Genomic DNA, 21,851 nt, shown 5'->3' with positions numbered 1-21,851 from the left:
CATTGACACCCACTGTCTAAATCACTGCTATTGAATTATTATATATGTTCCTCATGGTTCTTTTCTGATAATCTGAACACATTACCTGGTACAACAGTTGACATATGTATGCATATATTATTTGTGGTTCCTAAAGTGAATTGACCGTTTGCGTCTGATCTTCCTTGAAAACATGACTACAAATCTACAACTTCCCTACTAAGCCAGAGTCTCAACATGGGTTTTGAACTATGGATCTTGCTGGCTGACACTACATCATCGTCGTGCATAGGCTAGCTAAACATTTGCGGTCGCGAAAAGTTTCACATTTTAATAACCGCACAACTACTACAATGGTTAATCATAAGGGTTTAAGGATATAAATATTCAAGGAGACAATAAAGCATAACTAAATAAATTTTCGGTTTCGTTTTCCTTCACTTCGATGCATATTCATATATGCGGTAAATGTCTATGATAAATAATAAATATTGTTTGTAGTATGTTGAAAAAATAATTTAATTTTGTTTTCGGAATGCTTACATGATCTTTCGAAACCGATTCTTCTGCTTTCTATTTAAATGGCCAATATTGAATTTTATTTAATAACGTATAAATAGGTCACTTAAGTTCATACTAAAGCAACGTATAGTTGCAAGCATTAATATGAAGCAGTTTATAAAAATGAGCTAATTTAGCAAACCGGTTAATATTTGGGACTTATTTTCTCCAAAAAAGCAATGACAAAATGGGAAATATTTGTGACCAACTGGATGAAAGGTGTACTTAAAATATAGGAAAACATGACATAAAAATTATACTTTTAACACAATTATGTGATTGATGGCAAAATTATCTGGATATTTCATTTGAATATTCATACTATATAAGAGAGCGCTGTTGTTATTTTTTTAATTGATGCCATAAAAGAAACAGAAAAAAATAGTTGAATTCATTGTAAGATCGTAGTTTATTTCAATCGTGATCCCAGAAAAACTACACGGTCACTTATGGCTTCGTCGCTCGTGAAATTGTGTATTTCTATGACTTTCTTGAAAACAAATATACAACTGAAATCATCAATTATCCTTTAATTGCACTGAATAATCTCTATAAATAACCGGAAATCATATACTAAATTAATTTCCCTATTCATTGTTTGCTATTGTATTCTAACGAAACCGATTCTTGCTACATTGTATTTGTGTTACAGATATCATGTTCATGTGCAACTTTTAACACTTTAAAATTAAAACGGTTGCAAGTAAGTTGTAAACAGTGACTATAAAATATATCACGCATTGTTACATTCAAATATGGATTCTATATTATTTCCACTGAAGTTATATTTCCTTCTGGTTATAGCTGTTTATGCACAGGGTAGGTAACCGCTGTGTTTATATTTATTCTCCGATTTGACAATATATTTGTAGTGTTCCTATATACGATAAGGATTGTCTCATAATAATCATAAAGCTCAAAGGACGGCAGTGTTGGTGTTTCTACATCCGATGAGGATTGAATCATGTTTGTTTTTTTTAAATAATTTTAATACAGCAGTTACTGTGTTTCTAAATACTCTGAATATTGAATTAAAATAATTATATACACATTATTCAATGTTTCTTATTACTCCGAGAATTATCAAATTGACTTCACTGATTAAGGTATTTAAATCAACGATAAGCATGTAATAAAACAATTCTATAAATTTTAAAGCAGTTTACTATGTGGATTGAATCATAAACATTACAGCTAATCTAGTACAGCAGTGCTGGTGTTTTTTTAAACTAAACAACTTAAATTATAAGACTTATAAGAATCTAATACATTAGCTTTGATGTTACCATATAATCCGAGAGTTTTTCATCAGAATTAAAATAACTCCAGTAGAGCAGTTTCCCAATATATTTATACATACTCCGAAGATTGAATAACAATCTCATAGTAATTGAGTACAGCAGTTTAAAAAAAATACTGTAGTAAAGTTTAAAAGAATTCTGGAATTAATCTCTTTTGGTCTATCAATAATTCTTTAGATTTAGTTAATGATTCTGAAAATAGAAGGTTTAAGGTCTCAGTGCTTAATAACTATGACTTTTCAACGCTCTATACATCTGTTCAACAATCTTGACTCCTCTTATCGAAACAAATTTTGCGAGGGAGAAAACTACCTTCATGGCATAGCATGTTAAAAAAGCTTTTTTTATAATGATCGCTCAGATAAATATTTCTATTGGACATGCACAGATGTCATTGAAGTTTTAAATTTTGTACTCAATAGTTCTTTTCTAAATTTCGGTAAATGTTTATATAAGCAAACGATTGGAATTACAATGGGTGCCAATTATGCACCTTTACTTGCAGACCTCTTTTTTATACTGCTATGAAAGTGAATATATGTTGAAATTATATAAGTCTGGAGATCTAGCTCTTGTTGATAAATTCAATAGCACTTTTAGATATATTGATGATATTCTAAGTTTAAATAATCCTGACTTTACAGATCACATTCATTCGATATACCCTTCACAATTGCAACTTAATATATCTAATACATCCGTTTTAAAAGCATCCTATTTAGATCTGAAACTCGAAGTAAAGGAAGATATATTGAGTATCAATCTTTATGATAAACGTGATGATTTTAATTTAAAAAAAATCATTACTCTTCTTTAGATGATGATGTTCCTAGTTCACCACCATATGGTGTTTTTATTGCACAGTTGATAAGATTTGCTAGAATATGTATAGATGTAAACATGTTCAGCTCTCGCAGTAAACTTATGACGCAAACACTTCTAAAACAAGGTTTCAGATATTATAGATTAAGGAAAACTTTCTCAAAATTTGTAAATGGTCATTATAATCTCATATCAAAGTACAATAGTAGTCTTAAATCGCTGATTGCTAATTGTATTGCTCATCCCGATTTTTATGGCGATGTTTTAAAGAAAATTCGTAAAATTAAAATGTTTCCAGCAGGTAATTGGGCAGATAGACTTAATGAATTATTTGGATTTTATTTAAACCGGGGATATAAAGGCAATATTTTGAAGAGCACTTGCCTTTTATTTTTTGAAGATGAATACCTAAAACAAAATATGAGGTTAAATATAGAATCCTTTCATAACTAAGCTTTCAGTATTTTGATTTTTTATGAAGATTTTGCTAATTCATGTTATCTTTAAAACCGTATTTGTCGAACACGTTTTTGGCTGACTCGGAGTGTTTTGGCATGTGACTTCATTTTCTTTAAATATTTTACTTTTTCAAATTATTTGGAAGGAAAGATTAGCTTATACATGTCGCTTTTATTTTTAATAATGTTTTCCTTATTTGTTCCCAGTTTTAGTACAACGATGCTTTTTATTATGAAACTCTATGATCTCACAGTTTTAAACCTTTTATTTTATAAGGCAGACTGTGTAGGATGTTTATAGTTTCAAACAATGACTGCATCGTATCTTTGAAATGTTTTTGCATTAGGTGCTCTTAATTGTATCCCTTCGTCTGCAGACGGCGTTATGATTTCTTATCATAGAAGTACTTGGGGTTTACCTATACGTTTATTATTAAATTTGTTATACTCTTGACCTGGATTAATAAGACTTACAAAAACACAGCATTTTTGGTGTGTTTTTCTTAGGATTGGATATGGCGTAATTTCATGATGGCGAAGTCATTAATAATTCAATAGTTTATCGCCTCATTCTATTATTTAACGCGTTGTTGTAGCCTATTGGTATCTTTCATGGCCGCTCGTGTGAGATAGGTTTCATCCTAACTCGATAATACGGTGTTTAGCGGAAACGAGGTTTACCGAGTTTTCGCTGAACACCTATCGTGTTGGCTGAGATAAAACTGTTGTTCGCGAATGGCCAAAAACAAGTTAAACAAAATCAAATTAACATGTGTTTTTCGCTGGAACTCTTTTAAACGTTATTAAAATATTTCGCGTATACATATGTGATCATTTGTGGTTGTCATAGATTTGCGCGCAGTGATTCAAAATAGGTAAACAGTCAAATCGTTATTTAAACAGTTGTGATGAAGAATAGTGGTGATGAAGTGCATGATTATTTCTTTTTCTTCCATTTGAAGCGATAAATGATTTATTTGGATTTTAAGTATAACCAAAATACAAGGTTTCATAATGGTATTTTTTATCTTTGCCCGTGGGCAAGTTAAGGATTACAGCATGGCCTAATATTTGGAACCGGGTTTTTGCTCTCTTTTCTCAAGGATATATCACTTAAGTTTCTAGTTTCTGATTTCAGACAACATTTTGCCAATGGGACGCCAAAGGATATCCTTTAAATAATACTTATAGACGGTAATAAAGGCGAGTTAAAAGCAAAAACCTATATAAAAATAAAAAGTAAAGCATGTTAAATGCTACGTGCTCTTTGTAGCGAAATAATAAGCATGTTATATTAGTAAGATACATCTACAGGAACTAGGAATGTCGCCATCGGTAAAACAGCTTCACAGAGTAGCAACTACCGAAAAAACAAATGGCTCGCTCCAACAGCGATTGATGGTATTGTCGGGAACAACTCTTGGTTTAGCGGTACGTGTTTTCACACGACTAAAGAGTACCAACCGTGGTGGAGGGTGGATCTACAATTAGACTACTACATCACAAGTGTCGTTATACATAACCGACTAGACTGTTGTAGTAAGTGTAGAACAGTGTATCAATGTCGTAATCAACATCGTAATTGTATCTGATCCGTCCACATTTAAAAGGGACTAGACATCAGATAATACAACTGAGAAAAATGTAGTATGTTAAAAACTAAAATAGGATTGAAATCAAACGCATTTAATCTGTCTTTAACTAATATATCATATTGCTTCCGACACGTGTTTTTCGACGTTTTTGCTCATTTTTCCAAGTTGAAAATTTTAAGTGAATTTTAAAATAGCGTCGGTATGTTTATCTGTGACTTAAACACGCTTAATAACCACTCACTAAACTGGGAAACCATTATGCGCCATTTTCGAAACGGGTAAACTCAAAATAAGCAACAAAACATTATTTTAATATTGTAAAGTGATGCATAATTGGGATCGTACTAGCTCGTTCGATAATCTAGTCTTATTTAAAAGCAATACAGTATATGCCGATTTTGGACCCATATGGTGTCTATTCCCTTTAACGATACAACAGTAGGAAATACATTGATACACTAAGTAACATTTAAATTGAAAACATGTTCCTGCTTAAGTGTACAATGATCATATACTAACTTATGAATAACCTACAGCGTCGACAGAAAAAGACACACACAATATCAGTGAATGTTGATGCTACCGCCTATTTAGCAGGGGATGTAAACATGTAGTAAGACACAGCTGTGGGCATTTTTCGGTTTATCAGCACCTTACCTATACCTTGTGTGATACGACGAACTTACATGTGCAATGCAAAGACTCTTATATCGGGCTATTGAAAATGCTAAGGAAGGCCTCTAACTATATGGAGGCTATTCGTTGCCAAAAGTCCAGACGTGTAATTCCCACAATGTGCTTCTAAATCGTACTAAATATCTCTTGCATTTGTCAATGTAGACGTGCTATTTGTTGTTTCTATTCGTCAGTTTTTCCGTATTGATTTGTCATTTGTCATTATAGTAGTCAAAATGTATATTTGTCAGATCGACCCTGTATAAACTCACTAAAACATAGATCGTATAACTTGCCATTAACAATATGATGATGTAATTTAGAAAGCCGAATCATGCATATGTAAAACTGCAATTCTACAGTCGACACTCGCATTCGTAAAATGAACATTTGCAGTCCAACAAGTCCAGGTTTACAAAAGACAATTGACAAGTTCAGAATTACAAGGATAGACGATTTCGCCTATACCTTATATAAATGTAACCGGAAGAAACGAAGGTGAATGGGCGGAGCTAACGAATCAGATTTTCTTTCGTTTCTTTCCGTCGAATCAAGCAAGGGAGATAACATTTTCGCCTACCTCCTGTAAATTCCCGGTTGTAAGTCCGAGTACTCTCTTTATTTCACAATAAAAACTAAAATTAACTTCATCTTTTATTTTAATTTGACGATCAATGTTCCTAAATGAATGGGTTATAAATCACCATATTTTTAGTCAATTGCAGTTGGGTGTATCTGAGCTGGGCTCACGGACCCAGATTTATACTGCCACTGTCAGTTGTTTTTTTACTTATATACCCAAGCAAGCAAAAATTGATCATTTATTTTATTTACAAGTAGACCATGGGCGGGTCGTTCAGTGGTGGTGGGGGGAGCTGTAGGGCCTGTGTCCCCCCAAGTTGGCCCGTAAGTAAACTTAAAGTTTAATTTTTTTGTCAATATTTTTCAGAAAAAAACAACTTAATTACGCCATAATGCACCAATTCAGACTAAAAATATTTAAAATATTCTAGGGGGAGGTACCCCTAAACCCCACTTCCCACATTTTAAACATATAAATGTCATGCCCACTCGAGGGATCATGTCCGAAAAGTTGTGCCCCTAAGTAACGCCCCTCTAACGCAAGTCCCTGTTCAAAACCTGCTCCAGCAAACCCACGAAACTTTTGATGGACATCATAATGATATCCACCTAGTTTTATCTGATGTTATACATTTATTATCTTAATAAGCATGCATGGTGTAAACGTGTAATTTCAATACATCATTGAAACAAAATATCCATGTGGATGGAAGAAAAGCCCTCCAACCCACTTGTGTCCCCCAGTTATGAATAACGGGATCTGCCACTGTGAACCATAACAATCAAGTGGGGGATTTCAAGAACATGAAAAAATAGATATCGGGAGTCTTAGATTAGAAAAACAAACGCGCGATTTTTCCCCTCCAAAAGGGCTAGGTCCGCTTCACCTAAATGTGAAAAAGCCCTGACTGTTGAGTGTGCGTGGGGTATAAAAGGTAGCAGCAAGTAATAATTGTTTATTAGCAATAAATTGACTTCATCATTAAAATACTTTATTCATTACCTATAAAATAATATTCGTTACAGTATAATGTACGAGTTATATGAAGTTGTAATCTAAGTGCATTTTATCCATACAGTTCCAGCTACCAGGTAAGAAACCTCTGGGGCATCTTAGTGAATAATTTCAACTTGATTAAAATTTGGATTTTTTTCTTCGTAAATTTTAAATTATCTTATATTACTTGCAATCTTAAACATTGCAAAAAGGCAAGAAAGTGTCCTCTAATGGTAGAATTTAAAATAGTGTTTATAGTAATTTAAAGCTGCACTCTCACAGATTGACAGGTTTTTTTGTCCCAGACTCGGCGATTACTCACACTAAAACAGATCTAAATTGTTTGGAAAACTGCCGACATTTTTAATATTTCTTAAAACGTTACTGTAGTATCACTTTTAGCCATAAAACATCAATTTGCGAATGTAAAACTGAAAAACTGTATCTGATCTTTTGTCAGCAGTCTTATACCACTGGTATCCAAAAATGTTGTCAACACGGTCAATCTGTGAGAGTGCAGCTTTAAAAGAAAAATAAGACAATGGGACTTTTCGTTCTTGAAGTATAATTTAATGCTAATAACTTACATTTTGTTGTGTTTGATTCAAGTATCATTTTGCATACATCTCATTTCATGTCATATGTGCGTATTAATTACTATTATATAGACAAAAACATGTTGTAATATCATATTTTATTTTATTCGACATGAACTAATTTATAATCCATCCTGTTTCCAAATCATAGTCCATAATGTCGTAATATAGATGATTCGTAATGTCCATAATAACGTTCGTAATGTCCATGGTCCAAAGTATCCATAATTGGTTTAAATAGAGCCGAGTGATAGCGGAAATTTCCGAAAGACGTAAGGAGGAGTTAAGACATGGTTAGGGCGGAGTTAAGACATGGTTGAGGCGGAGCTATCTATAAATAAAATTAAATTCATCTCGTAAACATGTTCAACTGCGAATGAAAAGTCACCATGATACAATGTTCTTTGTAGAACTACGAACTGAAATCTGTCTTCTACACACCGCAATGTAAAACTCGGCATGTGACTTCCACAGAATGACGTGTGTTTAACATACACAACTTTAAAAACACGACTAAATCGTCTGTTAAATAGATGCAACGAGAATAAAACTCAAATTGGTACAATGAAAAATGAAAATGTGCAGTGTAAAATGTAAACATACAACCGATGAGTTGGCGGTTGTAAAATGTAAATTGGTAAATCATCAATGTTACAAACCTAAAATACACAAATACACGTCTGGACTTTTGGCAACGAATAGCCTCCATATAACTATGCCTTTATATCATACATGTCAGCACTCTCAATAAGGCATTTGATTTTAGCTTGAAATATTATTTTTTTTAATTCTTTAACCTCCATATCTATTTCCAAATCAACGTGTTGCTTTCCGCTTTGCTTTTTTATATTGCTAATTAAACATTTCTCAGTTGTTCGCAGTACTAGACTTTTTACAATAAAGAAAATTTACATTTTATAGCAAACCGTGCAGGGAACATTAAACTTACAATCGGTAAAAGTTTGAACTCTATGAAGCAAGCAGGTTACCTAGATGGTAGGTTGACCACTCATACGTTCACCCTTGACCCACCATTGGTAGGACGTTTCTTGCAATTGCAATTGATTGGTATAGAGAGATACTTTCATCTGTGTGAGGTAGAAGTCATCGCATATCCTTCAGGTGATTATAAGATATAACAATGTGCTTTCGTAGATGTATGCACCGGTAAGAAAATATTTCCTGTTTAAGAATAAATACTAAATTATTAAAACGCCCTCCTTGATAGAATCTATATGCTTATCAAACTGATTCAGTATCCAAAACATGCGTTTAAAGTATAGTGTAAATGTCATAGAATAACCTTTGGTGGTAAAACAGAAGTGATAAACTAACTAACAGTTTCCTAAAGTCGACTCATTTATATAGGATGATTGTTTGTTTCAGTTTAAATTCACCGAGTAAGCAAGAAAAGCTATGTTGCTTGAGTGCCACAAGTATTTTTTACTTTTGTTGTCCATGAAAATTAAAGACCATAAAATGCTACGTGCTATTTTCGCGTAAAGAGCTCGTAATGTTAGTCATATACATTAACAGGAACGAGTAATGTCGCCCTTGGTAAAACAGCTTCACAGAGCAGCAACTACGGAAACTCCTATTGGCTCGCTTCAACAGCGGTTGATGGTAATGTCGGGAACAACAAAATTTCTAGCGATTCGTGTTTTCACACGACTAAAGAGTACCAGCCGTGGTGGATGGTGGACCTACATCAAGACTACTACATCACTAGTGTCGTTATTCATAACCGACTGGACAACTGTGGTAAGTGTGGCTCGCCTACCATTATCTAAACAAATTACTAAATAGTATGTGATCACCATTATCCATTTTTTAACGATACAACAAGGGAAATACATTGATAAGTCAAGTGGCGTTATAATCGGAATATGTTTCTGCTTTAAATCCAAATGATCAAGGCAAAATATATGCCTACTGAGAGACATACAGCGTGATTAGACAACACAGACATACATATTATCAATAAATGTTTTTATTACCGCATATTTAGCACGGTTAGTGAACATGTAGTCAGAAATAGCTCTGGGCATTATCACGTTACCAGCACCTAACCTATACCTTGTGTTTTAAGTATGCGCATAGGCTAGAACAGGTTTTTCATGATGCCTTGAATACATACATGTCAGTATGCTAAATAGCGTTTAAATGTATCTTAAGACATGTTTTATTTTTAAATTTAATATGTGTAGATGGACGGGCAAGGAACATAAAGCTTACAATTGGTAAACGTTTGGACTCAATGTACCAGGTGGGATATCAAGACGGCCTGTTGACCACTCGTACGTTCACCGTTGACCCACCCTTGGTAGGACGTTACGTGCAATTGCAGCTGATTGGTGTAATGGAGTTTTTTCATCTATGTGAGGTTGAGGTCATGGCATTTCCTTTAGGTGATTATAAAAATATTTACTCGTATATTCCAGTAGGAGTTTGTACAATAAAAATTGTAATAATTCTAACAGAGCGGATTTTATGCACCTATTCGTAATATCTGCTGTTTCTGATTTACTACATTTCTGATGATTGAATCATGTGGATTTTATTAAATGTGAAACAGCATATTGGTTTCCCTGTTAACTCCGATATTTGAATGATAAGATTTTAAGACAGCTGTTTTTATATTATATCAGGCTTTAATCATTTAATATTCAAAAATTCTAATCCAGAGCCTTTTGTGTTTCTGTATATTTCTAGGATTACATCAACAAAAGCACAATTAAGTTGTTTAAATCGTTATAAGAACAGCAGGATAAGAAATCACAAAAATCTTAGTTTGATTCATGAGGATTAAAGTAATTCTTATTTAGCAGTTGGGTGTTTTTCCGTACGCCGAGGGATCAGTAATGGCCAATAAATAGTTCTAGTACAGCAGGTGTTCTACTATACGTCGAGTGTTGAATCATAAAAATGTAACAATTGTAGTACATCACTTTTCTGTAATTATATATTCCGAGTCTTGATATATAAAAAAGTAATTCTTATAATACAGTAGTTTCGTGTTCTAAGATACTCTAAGGTACAGCAGTACTGTTTTCTATATTCTCCGAATCTTGCAAAAAGAAAATATATTAATTCCACTACAGGAATTTAAGTTTCTCATGTACACGGAGTCTTGAGTCATGCACATGTAATAATGCTAGTTCAGCACTGTTGGTGTCTTTTATCTACTCCGACTCTTGAGTCATAGTCATTTTATAATTCGAGTACAGCAAGTTTTGTGTTCTAATAATCATACTCAGATTCTCGAGTGATGCAAATGTTTCAATAACTAGTACAACAGTTATGGTTTATAAACCGATTACTTAATTATACAAACGCAACAATTCTATAACTGAAGTTTTGTTGTTCTTATAAACTCCGAGTCTTGGATCCTAAATTGTAATCAATCTAGTAGAGCAGTTTAAGTGTGCTTAAATATTCGTAGTCTTGAAGCAAGAAAAGTAAATACACATAAAGTCTTTAATCATAAATAATGTAATAATTCTGGTACAACAATTGTCATGTTTCCTCTTTCGTTAGTGCCAGAATAAAAGTACTCGTAACAATTTAAATACAGCACATTTAGTGTTTTACAAACGCAGAAGATTCAATTAGAGTTAAAAGGATTATAATAAATTATTCTAATACAGATATTTCTGCCTATTATATGTTCAAATATTGACCCAAAAGAATCACAATGATTCGGTTTAAGTGTATATATATATTCTGACACTTGCAAAGTACAATTTTAATGATTCTGATGTAACAGGCTTTCTATAAAATATAATGATTGAATCATGCGAATTAAATTATCGAATTGTTGTTCTAGACGCATTACAGTTTTCACGATGGCGACCTCATTCATTATGCCAATAATATAGTTCTGCTTATTTTTAACATTTTTGTAAGTAAATCATGTTTTTGCAATGTTTTGAATTAAAAAAAACCGGCGTATAAAACGTTTTCTCTGATTTCAGACATAGCACAAATTGAATTTCAAAGGATATCGGACAATCAACAATACACCCCACAATCAGTCACTGAGATACTTGTTGACCATCTTAGTAATGATACATTCCGGATTATGTGTACGTTGAACAACATGACTAATATGAAAACTTTTGGTTTCTTAGTCATGTGGCAGGGTGCTTATTCCTTGATTGGCGAAATGCACAATGTTGAGCCATCAATAACAGAAATATACAAGAAACCTGGTTCGTATTCAAATGGTTCTAGCTGGACCGCTGTCGGTCGCTTTGACAATGAGACAAGAAATGGTCGTTACTCAGCACTTGGTGTGTCTAGGCCGCTGTCCTCAATGACTTGTTCAGATGCGGGGGTGTATTCCTGTGATGTTGGGTACATAAATTCTTCCTCTATAATGGTATTTCACACAGGAACTATAAGGAAGGAACTTAAGGTACAAGGTGAGAATTATTAATTGTTATTCATACTGTATGTTGACGCTCAAACATGTCTCGAAAATTATAAATGTTTCAATTAAAGAGAGGGGCGAGAGAGAGAGAGAGAGAGAGAGAGAGAGAGAGAGAGAGAGAGAGAGATAGAGAGACTGGTAATCGTAATGGCAGACTGTATTGTATCCTTATCGTTTTAAAAAATAATTGGGTCATATCTTTATATCTTTGAAAGTGTTTTGCATTAGTTTCTCGAATTTTCACACCTTTTTCTGCAGATAAAATTCGGATCCATAATCATAGAAGCACTTGGGACTACTTTGGGTTAGCCTATTTTGTTCTAATTACTGTTCTAATAAATAGTTTCCTCAAGGTAATGCAATGACAATATTATTATCATTTACATTTTACTTAATTCGGGAATTTTGGGATAGATTTGATGTTGTGAACACAGACTAGTTTACCCTCCACCCCCTCCCCCCTTAAATTTACAATTTACTAATCGTACCAAACAATCTTTGATAATCACCCCTATTTTTAATATATTAAATATTGTTGTATTATTGTTTCATGTTGTTGTGATTTTATTTTTCTTTGATGTTGGCATTGGGCCTGTTTTTTGTACGAGGTTTATGTTTAAACTTTCGACTACTGAACTTGTTTCTGCAGATCACCAGTCTGGACGTGCATATTATATTTGTCATAGGTAAAATGCGACATTCCTGTTTTGTTGAATTCTTAGCAAATGACTATAAGTTTATTCGTATTCAGATAAATCTCATAAAAGGCACTTGTGGTTGATAAATGAAAGGACAATTTGTGGCGTTTTCCCCAATGAAAATAAATATATATTGTAATGTCGCTAGGTCCCTTTCGGTATTTACCCACCGATTTATGGTCTTCATTTCTTACATTCCTTTTTGTTCACCAATGTCGTCATTTCGGATCATATCTGAGCGTTTTGTCATCGCATTTGGCACAGCTGCATATAGTTATTTCATACAGTCACTGCATAATTGCGCAAATGCGTTGTCATATCATACTTTTTTCCATTTTATCCTTAGCTAACACCCACTTGTTTTGAATAAAAACATGTTCTTTTTTGCAAAATGAATGAGTTGTTAGTATGTTTTCAGTAACCCATTCAAAAATCACAAAACGAATCTTTGATGTAAGCAACGATGAAGATGGGATAAGTTCTGAATTAACAAACTCAACTCCAATTGTTCATGTGGGTCAGAAATTGAGGCTGCAATGCACGGCCAACACTGGATCTTTCAACACATCGGTGCAAATTGTTTGGATGAAAAGAAGTCTTGCGAACGGTGGCCATCTTTCCCCTTTTTTCTCGGATAAACACATAATCGGAGAACCAAAGGCTTTTGGCATATGTGAGTTTGAAAAGACTGACTCGATAATATACGAAGTTAGTCAAGAAGACGCTGAAAGAACTCCAAAAAACGGTCTGCATTTTCAGTGCTACGTTCATATTAAGTCGATAGGCTGGAAAACACCTGAAAAACAAAGACAAAATTTCAGATTTGTTGTCCGTAAGTCATTGTAATGCTATTTTGTAAAATGCATATTAATTATTTCTATGATTTATTTAGTCATTTGTGTATGTATGTGTCAAATCTTTCGCGGCAATCGAAATTAACACAGCTTTTTATTCTCGATATGAGACTAATGATAAGAGATCAAGGAACAACCATTCTTAACTAATAAGACTCTTATACACGTTCCATTTGGATGCCGGGTATCCCAATATTATTGCGTTATAATTGGCAAGGTTTGGTTGCAAAGTAAACAAACACGTAAGATATAAGCCGAAAGTAATTTACAACAAATAGGTATGTTTGGTAACCAAACATTGCAAATAAATGACGTCCAATTGCAATAGCAAGAAGGCGGAAATGTGCAAACTGAAATAAATGAAATGTGTGTTACTTATTTTACACATTAGTTATTTCTAATGATTCTAAAATTTAATAGGTTCATCTCGCATCAAATTTTAACATATATTTTAATGAAATTTTCAGAAAATCTACTTATTGGTGAACCGAGTTTCTTAAATACTATGTTGTCATTATTTGTTATTCGATACTTTAAATGTTATTAGAGTTAGTGTATAAAAATGATTGACGTTATACTTAAAGTTTGTTTTTGTTCCATTTTCGGTATTCCTAATTATAAATGGTAACCTAATATCATTTACAGTTAGTGTTGCGTTATCTTATTTCTTACACAAGGGAGACTTATGTAAATCTGCATATGTGTATTTCAAACATGTATTGAACAAATCACACTTTTAAATTTTGGACTAACAACTGTAGTATATAGATGATAATCATGTATGCAGTTTGGACTAGCAACTGTATTAGATAGATGATTATCATGTATGCAGTTTGGACTAACAACTGTATTAGATAGATGATAATCATGTATACAGTTTGGACTAACAACTGTATTAGATAGATGATTATCATGTATGCAGTTTCAACTTGTTGACCTTTAAAGAATCACCACATGCAACATATCTGATGAAACATAATGTTGGTGATGAAATTTCTAAATAGAAATTATATATAGCAAATCGTCTTAAGTTCTTCGTTTTTTGTCTCCTACCAATTATTTCAGAGTTTCCTGTTAATACGACAGTAATATCGGGAATTATTGGAGGTGTTTGTGCTTTGGTTATTCTCGGAGCCGCCGGGATTCTCCTGAAGAGAAAGATCTCCAATGGCTACTGTCATAAAGCTGGTACATGTCCATTGTTTGCAGGTTTTATTTAGGAAAAAGACAATGCACATTTCTAAGACAAATAACATTTAAGAATATATTATCTTTCAAAAGTGATATGACTTAATAAAGTTTAATTACAACTATGCCCTCATTCATCTGTATTGATCACTACAATATAAGCGGATTGTTATGTATGATTTTTTTTTTATTCTGCAACTTTTGCTCGTACATATTTTGTAAGGATACTCAATTTCAGATGAGAAGTCTGACGAAACCAGTCGGTGAGTGGTACAAATGTTAATTTACCTGGATTGGAAAGTTCATTGATGTTTTATTAATTAAGATAACACATATATTTTGTTAATGAAGAACAATATTAGAAAACACCAGATTATGTCAGATTTAATTCATGAATCAACCTTTAAGATACCATTTACTTTTAAGTAATCCGGATGCACCAGTTGACACCGTCCCATCCGCAAGAGACTCGGAAATATACACAGAAATAGGTAACGCCGAAAATTAAAAGAAAATAATGCTCATCAAACACGATGTACATTATGTTTGGGAACGGCAAAACGTTTACTTTTAGGTAACTAGGTAAAGTTTGACAATTGATATCTCTAATCTTGTTCATGTATGTGTCATGTATTTTGTGGCATTCGAACTTAACACAGCTTTTTTATTCTCGAAATGAGACTAATGATAAAAGAACCAGGAACAACCATTCTTTACTAATAAGATTCTTATTCACGTTTAATTTGGGAGCCGGGTGTCACAATATTATTGTGTTATCATTGTCAAGGTTTGGTTGCGCAGTAAACTAACACGTAAGGTATCAGCCATAAATAATTCACAATAAATAGGTGTGTTGTGCCTCCAAACATTGTATAGCAATGTTATTTACGTCCAACTGCAAAGCGAATAAAGCGAAAATGTGCAAACTGAATTAACTGAAATGTGTTTAACTTATTTTACACATTAGTTATAAGCAGGCAATTTTTTTCAAATGATTCTAAAATTGAATGGGTTCATCTCGCATCAAATTTTAACATATAGTTTAATGAAGTTTTCAGAAAATCTACTTATTGGTGAACCGAGTTTCTTAAATACTCGTTTATTATTATTTGTTACTCGATACTTTTAAATTCCATTAGAGTAAGTGTATAAAAATGATTGACGTTATATTCAAAGTATGTTTGTTTGTTCTTTCTAGTAACTATATATTTTATTTTTGTTCCATTTTCTGTATTCCTAATTATAAGTGGTAACCTAATGACATTTAAAGTTAGTGTTGCGTTCTCTTATTTCTTATTGGCCTTTAGAGTTTGCCGTCAAACCGGTTGCTTTTTTCACGACCTGTTTTCTGTTTGGATCCCGGTAATGGATCGTCAAAAAGTTGATGTGTAAAATGCCAACTTGCAATAGGATTATAATACTTTAACTTGAAGCAGTTGATAAACGCTTAATGAGTTATTCATATTGATGTGAAAAACAACAGAAAGAAGCTCAGTAGCAGAAAGTTTAAACATAAACCTTGATTAATTGCACAGGTTAAACCCCAAAGACATAGAACACAAAAACAAAACATTACAAACAACAAACATGGAACATCAGCACAAAACGCCTAGATTTCCGTATGCCTTAAAAGTGTTTATAATCATTTAAAGCCATGCATACTGCATCGAAGATTTATACGAATATTCAAACTGTAACTTTCAAAGTACTTAACTTTGCAATTATGCAAATGCATTATACCTACTTTAGACATTATCGACATTAACTAATACATACTGCGCTGTAAAAGGCCATACTATTTACACAAGGAAGTCTTATGTAAATCACCACAAGACAAACCATATCTGATGAGTGTTGGTGATAAAATTGCTCAATAGAACGCATATATAACACATCGTCTTAAGTTCTTCGTTATTCGCCTACCACCAATTATTTCAGAGTTTCCTGTTAATAGGACAGTTATATCGGGAATTCTTGGAGGTGTTTGTTCTTTGGTTTTTCTTGGAGCCGTCGGGAATCTCCTGAAGAGAAAGATCTCCAATGGCTGCTGTCCTAAAGTTGGTACGTGTACATGGTTTGCAAGTTTTATTTAGGAAAAATACAATGTACACTTCTTAGACAAATAACATATAAGAAACTGTTATCTTTGAAAAGTGATATGACTTAATAAGGTTTTTATAAAAACTATGCACTCAGTCATCTGTATTGATCACTGCACTGAAAAAGGATTTTTAAGTATGATTTGTTTTTTATTCTGCTTTTTTTTATCGTACATATTTTGTAAGGATACTCAATTTCAGATGAGAAGTCTGACGAAACCAGTCGGTGAGTGGTACAAATGTTAATGTACTTGGAGAGTTCCTTAATGGTTTATTAATTTAGATAACACATATATTTTAATTAATGAAGAACAATATATGCAATCACGAGATTACTTTAGATATAATTCATGAATCAACCTTTACGATACCATTTACTTTTAAGTAACCCGGATGCACCAGTTGACACCGTCCCATCCGCAAGAGACTCGGAAATATACACAGAAATAGGTAAAGCCGAAAATTAAAACAAATTGTTGCTCATCAAACACGATGTACATTATGTTTGGGAACGGCAAAACGTTTACTTTAAGGTAACTAGGTAAAGTTTGACAATTGATATCTCTAATCTTGTTCATGTATGTGTCATGTATTTTGCGGCATTCGAACTTAACACAGCTTTTTTATTCTCGAAATGAAACTAATGATAAAAGAACCAGGAACAACCATTCTTAACTAATAAGACTCTTATTCACGTTTAATTTGGGAGCCGGGTGTCACAATATTATCGTGTTATCATTGGCAAGGTTTGGTTGTGCAGTAAACTAACACGTAAGATATCAGCCATAAATAATTCACAATAAATAGGTGTGTTGTGCCTCCAAACATTGTATAACAATGTTATTTAAGTCCAACTGCAAAGGGAATAAGGCGAAAATGTGCAAACTAAATTAACTGAAATGTGTGTAACTTATTTTACACATTAGTTATAAGCAGGCAATTTTTTTTCAAATGATTCTAAAATTGAATGGGTTCATCTCGCATCAAATTTTAACATATAGTTTAATGAAGTTTTCAGAAAATCTACTTATTGGTGAACCGAATTTCTTAAATACTCGTTTATTATTATTTGATACTCGATACTTTTAAATCCCATTAGCGTTAGTTTATAAAAAATGATTGACGTTATATTCAAAGTATGTTTGTTTGTTCTTTCTAGTAACTATATATTTTATTTTTGTTCCATTTTCTGTATTCCTAATTATAAGTGGTAACCTAATGACATTTAAAGTTAGTGTTGCGTTCTCTTATTTCTTATTGGCCTTTAGAGTTTGCCGTCAAAACGGTTGCTTTTTTCACGACCTGTTTTCTGTTTGGATCCCGGTAATGGATCGTCAAAAAGTTGATGTGTAAAATGCCAACTTGCAATAGGATTATAATACTTTAACTTGAAGCAGTTGATAAACGCTTAATGAGTTATTCATATCAATCTGAAACAACAGAAAGAAGCTCAGTAGCAGAAAGTTTAAACATAAACCTTGATTAATTGCACAGGTTAAACCCCAAAGACATAGAACACAAAAACAAAACATTACAAACAACAAACATGGAACATCAGCACAAAACGCCTAGATTTCCGTATGCCTTAAAAGTGTTTATAATCATTTAAAGCCATGCATACTGCATCGAAGATTTAAACGAATATTCAAACTGTAAATTTCAAAGTACTTAACTTTGCAATTATGCAAATGCATTATACCTACTTTAGACATTATCGATATTAACTAATACATACTGCGCTGTAAAAGGCCATAATATTTACACAAGGAATTCTTATGTAAATCACCACAAGACAAACCATATCTGATGACACATAGTGTAGGTGATAAAATTGCTCAATAGAACGCATATATAACACATCGTCTTAAGTTCTTCGTTATTCGCCTACCACCAATTATTTCAGAGTTTCCTGTTAATAGGACAGTTAAATCGGGAATTCTTGGAGGTGTCTGTTCTTTGGTTTTTCTTGGAGCCGTCGGGAATCTCCTGAAGAGGAAGATCTCCAATGGCTGCTGTCCTAAAGCTGGTACGTGTACATGGTTTGCAAGTTTTATTTAGGAAAAATGCAATGCACACTTCTTAGACAAATAACATTTAAGAAAATGTTATCTTTGACAAGTGATATGACTTAATAAGATTTTTATAACAACTATGCACTCAGTCATCTGTGTTGATCACTGCACTGAAAGAGGATTGTTATGTATGATTTGTGTTTTATTCTGCTACTTTTGATCGTACATATTTTGTAAGGATACTCTATTTCAGATGAGAAGTCTGACGAAACTAGTCGGTGAGTGGTACAAATGTTAATTTACTTGGAGAGTTTATTAATGGTTTATTAATTTAGATAACACATATATTTTTATTAATGAAGAACAATATATGCAATCACCAGATAATTTCAGATATAATTCATGAATCAACCTTTAAGATACCATTTACTTTTAAGTAACCCGGATGCACCAGTTGACACCGTCCCGTCCGCAAGAGACTTGGAAATATACACAGAAATAGGTAACGCCGAAAATTAAAACGAATTGTTGGAAAGAGAAAGTTTGGCATTTAAAATGAATCTCAGTGAACGTAAGTGTTTGTATTGGCCAACTTATTGGTCAACTTATTTTAGGTACATTTTGTTTTTATTGCAGTTCTGTTGTACTTTGCTAATATGTTATTTTTGTTACGTCTTCGTTTTTGGCAAGTTTGTGCATTTTCTAGGATTCTATTTTAAAAAATAATTTTATCATTCTACCTGAATCAGGTTTGTGTTCTTAAACAAAAACTCTTCTCTCAAACTAACCCCATCGACCTTTCGTCAAAAGCATAAATTAAAATGTAAGTTAAGTAAATCAACCCATATTGATAAATAATTTCAAAATGTTGTGAAAACATTTAACTGTAAGAAAGGGCAGGCACCTCTGAGCAATTGAGAACGTCTGCATTGTTAAACACAACTTTCGAAGAAACATTTTAAACCAATCCGAAGCAAGTTAACCTATTTTCAAGTTGAAGTGATATTGTTCTCGTAAAACCCCCAAAACTAGTACATATAGCAATGAGCAACTTTATATGATCATATTAGGGTTTGTCCTTGTTGTTTTTGCTGCAGCTGTTGTTGTTAGTTGTTTTTACATTTGTAACCTATATTTCATCCGAGTATCTTACAGACAGTTTTATTTATTTCAGAAGAAACCTCCGACAGTCAAGCAAAGTAAGTAATAATTACTTACTCTAAGGTATGTTAATTTGCAAATACTTTAACCGTAGGCTTTCAATGATAATATTTCTACTGGGCTAGTTCCATTGTTTTATTCTTGACCAACTTTACATTCCTTTTACTTTCGTTGTAGCCGCACAAGTGAATCGAGTTTCACCGTTCAGACAACGGAACCATCACAATACGAAGAATTAAGCGCGAGAAGATCAAAAACATACACAGAAATAGGAAATGGAATGCAATGATGATCTTTGTAAGTTTGTAAACAGGTTGCGAATTGTAGTATATAGTTCAAATATTAGCCGTTTTAAAAATCCATAATACGCGTATGTGGTTTTCCGATACAGTATCAGCACCGTTGCGTAGTGTTGCGGGTCACACGCCGCTGTTTAGTCAAGTTTACTACTAACATGTTTAGAAAGAAGTATTATGTTTGCTTTAGAAATAATTCAACTATTAAGTTATGTTAATATGAAGGCAAGCCACTAAAACAATAATGATCTTGACGTTGTTTCCGGGGCGAAAATATTTCGAAATGGTGTGCAAAAGCTAAATAAAATTATTTTTGTTAGAAGTAAAGTCGATATGAATAAATGAGCGTTTTGCTGATTGCATATATTACGTCTCGGCGGTCTTTACCGAACTTGACGTGTATCCTTCAATTATATCTTACCGTTTATTACGATTGGAAGTAAAAATATTATGTATTCAGCACATCTTTCATGTTTTCAAAACTTAATCTATGATGAAAATTTAAAAAAAAACAAAACAACATTGTTCTGTTTCAGATAGTCCGATGTGCGAAAACATTCGCAAATAAAGACTATAAAAAGCTGCATCAGTTTCTTGTTAATGTTATTTACCACACGTGAGACAATCACATGTTTAAATTAAACATTGAAAAGTATGACCACATACCAACTGGTCGACACAATTTCTTACATTAATTGCAAATGTGGTTTCAGAATGTTTTTGTCGTAATACATCTTCATGTAATCAGTAATGTCCCGGGTCAAGGAAAATATTTACTACTCTATAATTTGTACTCGTTCTCTTACACTTTTTTATATTCATTATATCACTCAAAAAAATGAATGATTTTTGCAATATGAATCCGTGCATTGATTTTGTTCCATTGTATTCACTATTATTGCACGTAATAAACGGTTATCCATTAAAATGTATAAGTTTTTTAAAGTCCAATAAAAGAGTATAGGTTAATAGAGTCTAACGAGATGCTTTCCACTTACACGTACTGGTGCCGTGTGTTTTCGGCACCTCTTTTCTACGAAGCTTTGTGTCGTTCGTGTACATTAATATAAGGCTTACAATTCAAAAAGGATCAATTAGCTTTAATCTGCTTGATTAAGAAACAAACATGTACATCCTTTTTAACTGTATTACCGCCCCCAACCAAATCCGTGGATAGAACACAACTTCTTTGTATTGATCTTCATCTTTATTCCCGTCTGCTGTGCAGTTCTGGAGGTTTTATTATAGAAATGAACAAAAACGTTTTTTTTTCTTATTAAAATGAAAATATTTTTTTTTACAATACTTTAGAATAAGAATAAGAGTAATGTTATATGTTATATAAAACAGCCCATGAATATGGTTAAACCATTATGCATCAAAATTTAGAAATAACAATGGTGACAATGTATTGAAAGTGGATTGATATATATCAGTTCAATAACTTTAAAAAACTCTTAAAACTCTTTTTGTTAATCATTTGTTTCCCATTGCTCAAACTAAAGAATGCATTAGGTATGAGTATTTATTAATGATTACGTTACG

General features: G+C 32.8%; 1 protein-coding gene across 1 annotated transcript; it reads left to right on the top strand.

The window, feature by feature from the left end:
- The first annotated feature begins 1,240 nt into the window (after positions 1–1,240).
- On the top strand, positions 1,241–21,094 carry LOC128235831 (uncharacterized). The gene is made up of 19 exons (XM_052950624.1): positions 1,241–1,359; positions 4,436–4,660; positions 8,488–8,688; positions 9,103–9,327; positions 9,774–9,974; positions 11,541–11,990; positions 13,115–13,528; positions 14,616–14,738; positions 14,977–15,001; positions 15,165–15,229; positions 16,677–16,799; positions 17,039–17,063; positions 17,223–17,287; positions 18,741–18,863; positions 19,103–19,127; positions 19,287–19,351; positions 20,024–20,048; positions 20,188–20,307; positions 20,843–21,094. Exons 1-18 carry the CDS (start codon positions 1,296–1,298, stop codon positions 20,297–20,299), a joined length of 2,556 nt encoding a protein of 851 aa, XP_052806584.1. The 5' UTR covers positions 1,241–1,295; the 3' UTR covers positions 20,300–20,307; positions 20,843–21,094.
- The last annotated feature ends 757 nt before the right edge of the window (positions 21,095–21,851 follow it).

The sequence above is a fragment of the Mya arenaria genome, chromosome 5 (genome assembly GCF_026914265.1).
Source record: "Mya arenaria isolate MELC-2E11 chromosome 5, ASM2691426v1".
NCBI lineage: Eukaryota > Metazoa > Mollusca > Bivalvia > Myida > Myidae > Mya > Mya arenaria.
The sequence above is the reverse complement of the archived record's forward strand: the minus strand, read 5'-3'. Positions and strand labels throughout refer to the sequence as shown.